Raw genomic sequence first — 7498 nt, forward strand, 5'->3', positions numbered from 1 at the left:
GTATAGCTAAACAATCTAATCTAGTGGTATTTTTCTCACTTTGGTCATTCAATACCACTCCATCCCTTCCATCATTTATATATTCTACACATTCTTTTTCCCTTTCTCAATTATTTACATTTTAAAATCTTTTAGAAATAATAAATATATATAATATTAAACTAATCTCACCCACTATTTTCATCAACTTTCCCAATCTTTCAATTAAATATTAAGTGATCCCCGCTTTACTCGTTTTCTTTGCTCTTTCATGTTATTTTTATTATGTTTATACGGTCACAAGTATATATTTAATATAAAATTAAATCAGCAATTTTAAAATGTAAAAAATTAATATTTTAAATTAATTAGAATGATTGATGCCATGAAGCCGGGATATGTGGACAACTTGAATTGATGTCATGTGTCTAGATGATGCATATATTTACCTAAACTCAGGTATGTGGATAACTCGAATTAATGTCACGTGTTTGGATGATGCATACGTTTATCTAGGCTCGGATACCTGGACAACTCAAATTGATGCCATGTGTTTAGATGATGCATAGATTTACCTACGTCGTATACCCGTGTGTCTGAAGTGTCATTGTGTTCGGAATCATTTAGTAGGTGTATATTAATCTCGAAATATTCTACTTATTTTATTCTCATAAATAATTATTATACGAATATTAATATTCTTTTACGTTGATGTGCCTCCAAGTACCACTTTAGGATCACGTGTGTTGGATTCATGGGTTGTTCCTGTTTTCGAGTTCACCTCTGTTATATACTCCCTCCGTCCCTCCCATTTCTTAATATGTATAAAATAATGAAAAAGAGAAAGAAAAGTGGGTGTAGTGGTGGGACTCATTGATTTTTAATGTATTAAAAGAAGATAGTGGAGTAAAAGTAGTGTGAAAATGAAAGAAAAGTGAAGAAGTGGTGGGACTCATGGACTATTTTGGGTAAGTTTTGAAATGTAAAGAATTGGATGGGACACCCCAAAAAAGAAAGTGTAAAGAAATGGAAGGGACGGAGGGAGTATCATATCATTTGTCTTCCGCTCTCTTGTGAGGATTTCTCCTATAGGGGAATAGTGTTGTCCAAGTAAAATATGATCTTCCCAAACTGTCACGATTATGTACAATCTTCTTAAAAGCTTGATCTGTAACTACTGTTATTTCTCGGTCTTGTAAGTATTAACTTCTTTGTGGAGTTCACAAGTGCATAAATGAATTTCTCCAGATCAGGTACGTGATTTCGGCATTTTTTTGGTATTTGTCTCACATAGTAAACTAGGATCTGATGTCCATTGCTTTCTCAAAACATTTCTTTATGTTAAACTCCATATTGTTCTTCCTGATATTTTCAAAACATTCTTTTGATCCTTGATATGATCTCGGATGGTTTATACTTTGATATCATATCATAAACTTATGATTCCATATTACTCCCGAGTTGGCTACCGACTATTTTCTTTGTCATCCTCTAATAAGTTATCCCGATATTAATGAGTCCGAAACGGTAGGTACAGCTGGCATAATTTGGAAATCGTAAACTGCCTGGTAGGTGATGAACATCGTCTTAGAAATATTTTTCGACTTCATTTTGACTTGATTGTATTTGGAGCATGTCTCGCGGCTGCGTTAATAAGTTGGTAATAGAAGTCGATGGGTACGAGTCATTTATATAGGCCAAGTTCAGGCATGTGCAGTCAATTAAACCACATATGACATTCCCCATTCGGCTTCTTGACTAAGACAACGTTCGCTATCCATCCCACGTACTTTATTTTACATATGATACTTGTCTTTAGTAAATTCTATATTTTGGTGTCATTAACTTGTTGTCTTTTCGGGGTAAAGTTTCTTCACTTATGCTTGATTAGTTTTTACTAGAGACCGAAATCTAGGGAACACATTGCTACAGATTTATCAATTTCGGGCATATCCTCTGGATTCTATGCAAAAACATATGCATATTCTTACAACAACTCAGTTATTTTGGGAAACAGTTTCGAGCCCCTTACCAGTTCTGACTTTTTTATTTGAGTTCTCAAGCTCAAGATCTATTTCTATCCTTTGAACTACATGTTCCACTTTCTTCCTCTTTTTTGCCTTTCTAGGGTCTGTTTTGCAGCTTGACTCTGATGTAAGCTCTATGGTAATCTGGATTCAACTTTAACAATCAATATACTTATACAAATGAAAAGCGAGGGGCGTTTAGGTGTCGTCTCTCACAATCGCTCCGTTCTATTTTTTTAATATTCTGGAATTTTCGGATAAAAAATATCAAAAATTAGAACTATTTTTTTTAGTTTCAGATATATTAGAAGCAAGTTTCAGAATCTGATTTTCTTTCAGATTATTTATGGAATACAGCAGCTTAAAAATTTTAATCTGATTTTGTTTCGGATTATTTAATTATGGGAAAGAGTAGCGCACAAGTCTTCTTGCACCTATATTTTCTAGTTTTGTGGAATTTTCGGATGAAAAATATCAAAAATTAGAATTATCTTTTTTAGTTTTCTGATATATTAGAAGCAAGTTTCAGTATTTCATCCTACAAATATTAATTTTTAATCAATAATATACTTTTTATAGACAGTCACAAAATTATTGCATTTTACAAATATTAATATTAAATTATTAATATATTTTTTGGAGGCCGCCGCAACGCGCGGTTTCTCAACTAGTTATTAATTAAAATCATTATTCCAACTCTTAACAATTATTAATCAAAATAATTATTCCTCTTATTAATTATATTATATGTGAAACCTAGCGTCTTACGATTTATAAAAATAATTGTAGAAAATGTTGATCACATTCTACAACATTATCTTCAAATTTTCACATGAAAGAAATTAAATTTTAAATAATTAAATTATATTTTACTATTTTTAAAAAAAGCAAGACTCCAAGAGTCCACCTTTCAGGTGACAGACACTATATAACTTTTTTAATACTTGAAATCTTATATGAAAAGTGAATATAATTATAGTTAAATAGTGTAAACCAAATACGTGTTTTATCCATGAAAGGCTATCCAGCAACCTAGTTTCAAGAAATTTCTGGTTACCTATTCAACCACAAAACTGGTGAACCAAACAAAGTCAAAGTATCAAGGTAACGACAGGGCCCAAGTCTGCCTCTTCAAGACATACCTAGAAACAAATCTCCTTGCAAGAATATGAATGTCTGCCTCTAAAAAGGGAAGACAAGTAACAAAGACATTTCACTTGCTATACAAGATCCTGTCAAGAATAATATCACTTTTGCAACACTACTAGGCCTGCCTGGGGTGGGGGATCATGCAACGTTAGCTACTTTTAGTGTCTTCAGTGATCATTAATAATTTTCTTCTTTCCCCTGGGAATGACTGGTGTTGGACCATAGAGGCAGATACGAAGATCACCTTCCAGTACTCTTTGGTGAAAGTAGCTTTTGTACAAGTCCCAGAACTCGTCTCTGTTTTTCATAAATTAGAAGTAAATACAAAAATACACACACACACACACAATATCTGTAAAGACTAACGAGATGAAGATGAGAATCAGAAACATCAAACCTGATTTGAGGAAGTGAAAGTAATGAATAGCCCTTTACATCTGTGTGCATGTCAAGCACGATAACTTTCAATCGCGACAATCCTAAAACCTCCATATCAATTAGCTTCTTGATCCTATAAGCATGTGACAAATTATCAGTATCTAAAGTGTTGAACTCTTTTGAGGAGTTTCATGGAAAAAAACATGTCCCTGCTAAAAAGTTAAAAAATAATACCCCATATATACTGTTATTATTATTTGATTCAGATTGAACATTTTTTAGCTATATTCAGATTAAATATTTATTAGCAATAAATTTCAACCGCTAGAATATTTTCCTCAATTTCATACTAAGTATTAAACTTTTTCATAAATATTATTTGTATATTCAAAGGCCTAACTTTTCCTATTAAAAGTTTGATCATTCAAAAACTGTGTTCGAGCTTTTTCCAGTTTAAATTACACAAAATAATTACGTCCATACCTGCTTGGTGTGCCAGTCGCAATATTAACACGATTCTTCAAGGTAGACACCTGTTGTCCACCGGTTAGAGTAAATAATTAGTAAACAGATGTTCTGAACTTAAGAAAATGTAAATCTAAAACTATAATTAAGTTGATCCTGGCTAGTCAATTGATCTAGACCCAGCAACTTTATGCACAAAATGAATATGTAGTGTTTGTTTTTCAAGTTGAGTATACGACACGAAAAGTACAAAAAGTACATGACCCTGATACAGGGTAGTGTTTGCGTTTACCCTCTGAGACCACGACATACATATATATACATTTCAATAACAGAATTTATAATAGATATATGTATATTTATAGTAAACATAAATAATTCTTTAATATTGTATGTAATTTAGCTAAAAAATTAAAAATAAGCCAAAAGAAATAATTTAAATATGTACAATTAATGTATATATCTATAAAACAACCTTAAAATATATTTTTTTCCCACATGTATAATTATTTATTAATATACTATATTTATATAGTGTCAAAATTACAAGACAAAGGTATACAAACACAGAAGTACATGACCCCTAAATGGGTTGTGTTTGGGTTTAAGCATTGAATACGCAAAACATAAAAGTACACAACATGAACGAATTACCAGGTCTACTTGATTCTAGGCTCTGGATCTACACCAAATTATAGAATCAGAATTATTTCAGGAAATCTTGGACCTGACAAAATCATAATTCCTATATCCCAAGTAATTTAAAAGATATTTAAGTAATCCGATTATTCAGCAGTGCAAATTTTACTTTCAAGTATGCAAGTATTTACAATATTTGGCTTGTTGTGCCTGTCAAAAGCTCAGATTACACAAATATCATGATTTGCTCATTCAATTAAATTTACCAGATTTTTAAGCTCTTAACTCTAAACTTGTTCGGGGATAGTTAAGTAACATTATGCGAAATATTAAAATGGCTTAAACCCTCAAAGAGATCACCATCAAGGCTCTCAGCAACACTTCTCTAGGTGCCAAGAGATTTTTAACAGAATGATCTACATGTCTGACAGTGATTACATCAAATATAAATTTCCGAACATCCATCAATCTTAAAGTCCCCTCTTTTAAATCTTAATAATTTCAAAAATGTAACAAGTTAAATGATGATATTCTAGATCATGAAATCCATGACACTCCTCTAAACAGGAACTTCAAAAATCAAACAACATTCTGTCTCAATGGGCTAGTGCTACTGATACAAAGAACAGTTAATCTCAGCTTATTCATCTATATGCCCGATGTTTACACATTCTAACTTGATTTCTAGAACTCGTCTTAGAATGACAACTGAAATGACGACTAACTTGATCAGTTTTACTTCTCCCAAATCCAGATTATTCAATTTAGTAAGCAAGCATTATCTTTAATTTCAACATTCACATGAAGCATGTCAGTAATCATTCTTCTGCTTCTAAGTGAAAGATAAACATTACAATATGAAGTTTCCTCCTCTTACATGACATTCTTCTTATAAAAATTTTCTTCTAAGATTAATCTATGCTTGCTAATCAACTGCAAGGATATATTCAAAAGTCACTTAATATGTTTGCATTGAAACACCACATAACCAAAAAAAAACAGTCACCACACAGTAAGAACTTTCCAGCTTCAATATCTTTTACAACTAAGAATATATAATATACCTGGTCTTCGACCTTCATATGCTTTGAGAAAAGCTTTACGATAGGACATTCCTTACTGAACGGTCTTAATCCCCTACAGTAGCAAAAGGACCACAAACAAGCTACTCAAATTGAATTTTCTTTTTTTAATTTGTCAAAAAATATAGAGTTGCATACAATATTATTATGAGAAAAATAGGAGAAGCATGAAACCTGTATAGTTCCAATGATCTCAAGGCAGACAAACTAATTACAAGGAGTGCTGGATTCCCAGGTTCAATCTTTCCTTCTAAGATCTGTTTTTCACAAAGCTGGTGTCTCCAAGATTGTCCAAAGGCAGCCTTCATATGTTCACATATAGTAGAGGCATCCTGAGCTAGTCCCTGAGGTAGTTCCAGAATACAAGTATCTGCAAGTATCAAACAATGTTACCACTTACTCACAATAAGATGTTTCTTTTATTTCCTTTTTGATACATAAAAAAATATGCAATCTGAAAACTGAAAGATATATAGCCACTAGATAAGCCTTTGTTGACAGATCAAGAAAATAGAGGAAAATATTTTGAAATCCTGAAAGGAACAAACATATACTAGTTAAAACTCACCACTAAATAAGGGATGTATATCTATTTGGACAATCCTTTTTAACAAAGATAAAATAAGAAGTAATTAAGTCTAAAACCATATACTAACTCATAATCACAAATGTCCATATCTATGAACATGCTTTACTTTAACAACTCTCACAACGAGTTGAAAGGTTGTAACTTGAAAAACAGCATAAGATCAGTTTGTAAGCACGGGAGGTGCCACAAGTTGAACATAAATAGATTCCCAACTGAACCCTTAACAGACATAGAATATAAACTGATGGTCATAAACAAATTATCAGGACGCACAAAAACTAAACAAAGGAGCACCCCGAATTCAAGAACATAAAGGAGATGCTGACTTTTAACTTAGTAAAAACCATACTTAGAACTTATTCTTCAACTAAAAAAATCTTTTTTTTGTCTCCTTACACAATACAAAACCTTGAGGCAAACAAGCTTTTGTTTCGCCACAAATACAATCAACTAATTCTTTGTTCACAAAATATTGCCAGAGCTAAAACAAATATAAGAGAAGATGCGAATTTAACTTGATTCAAAGGAAAACTAAACAAATATAATAGCAGTTCATAACTAGCAAACCCAGAATAAAATCATACAAATTATCACCATTCAATTAGTGCAAAACCATAAAAAAATAAATTGACCCAAGAACCCAATAATATCGGACCTTTAATAGATTCGAGCTCAAGAGAAGAGAGTTGAATTCTGTTCGTTGACTGGTACTCGTTAATGAAGAAAGACAGTTGCTGTGGAGGCGTGATTGCTTCTGGTTGTGGTGCTGCTCCATTGTTTTTGTGAGCTGGTTTGGTTTGGTTTTTGTTTGGTTTTTTGAATTTGGGTTTTTTGGGGGCGACTGGATGTTTGTTTTGTTTCCCGGTTTTGGAATGTTGTTTGCCGCTCACCATTTTTCTCGGCTGCTACCTGGGTTTTAGTTTCTTATGAGCTTCTAGGGTTGCCCACAGATTCCCTGCTTCTTCGCCTCCGTCACAGCGTGGGATGATGTTAGCATAACATGGGATTAATCGGATTATTTTTTGTAAATAGTTAAATAATTACATACATATTATTTCCGACTCAACAGTCTTTTTTACGTTGATATGTAGTCGCCTTAATATTATTATTTACATGTATCTATATATGTAAATTGAATAAAGATATAAAATCAAACCAAATAAAAAACTTATATTATAAATGGGTTCCAA

The 7498-nt window shown here is 32.3% G+C and overlaps 1 protein-coding gene across 1 annotated transcript; it reads right to left on the reverse strand.

The window, feature by feature from the left end:
• Nucleotides 1–3039: 3039 nt before the first annotated feature.
• Nucleotides 3040–7365, reverse strand: LOC108197486 (uncharacterized). The gene is made up of 6 exons (XM_017365120.2): nucleotides 6964–7365; nucleotides 5894–6089; nucleotides 5702–5774; nucleotides 4017–4066; nucleotides 3553–3666; nucleotides 3040–3452 (listed from the first exon to the last, which is right to left on the reverse strand). The coding sequence occupies exons 1-6, from the start codon at nucleotides 7199–7201 to the stop codon at nucleotides 3323–3325; spliced, it is 801 nt and encodes a 266-aa protein (XP_017220609.1). The 5' UTR covers nucleotides 7202–7365; the 3' UTR covers nucleotides 3040–3322.
• Between the last annotated feature and the right edge of the window lie 133 nt (nucleotides 7366–7498).

This window comes from Daucus carota, chromosome 8 (genome assembly GCF_001625215.2).
Source record: "Daucus carota subsp. sativus chromosome 8, DH1 v3.0, whole genome shotgun sequence".
Classification (NCBI taxonomy): domain Eukaryota; kingdom Viridiplantae; phylum Streptophyta; class Magnoliopsida; order Apiales; family Apiaceae; genus Daucus; species Daucus carota.

Bases quoted from the DNA above. Each gene is read 5' to 3' on its own strand.
- LOC108197486 (XM_017365120.2), bottom strand. From the start codon at position 7,201: ATGGTGAGCGGCAAACAACATTCCAAAACCGGGAAACAAAACAAACAT. The intron at 4,067-5,701 runs GTATATTATATA...GGTGGACAACAG, and splicing joins ATATGAAGGTCGAAGACCAG to GTGTCTACCTTGAAGAATCG. The intron at 3,667-4,016 runs GTATGGACGTAA...ACATGCTTATAG, and splicing joins GCGACTGGCACACCAAGCAG to GATCAAGAAGCTAATTGATA.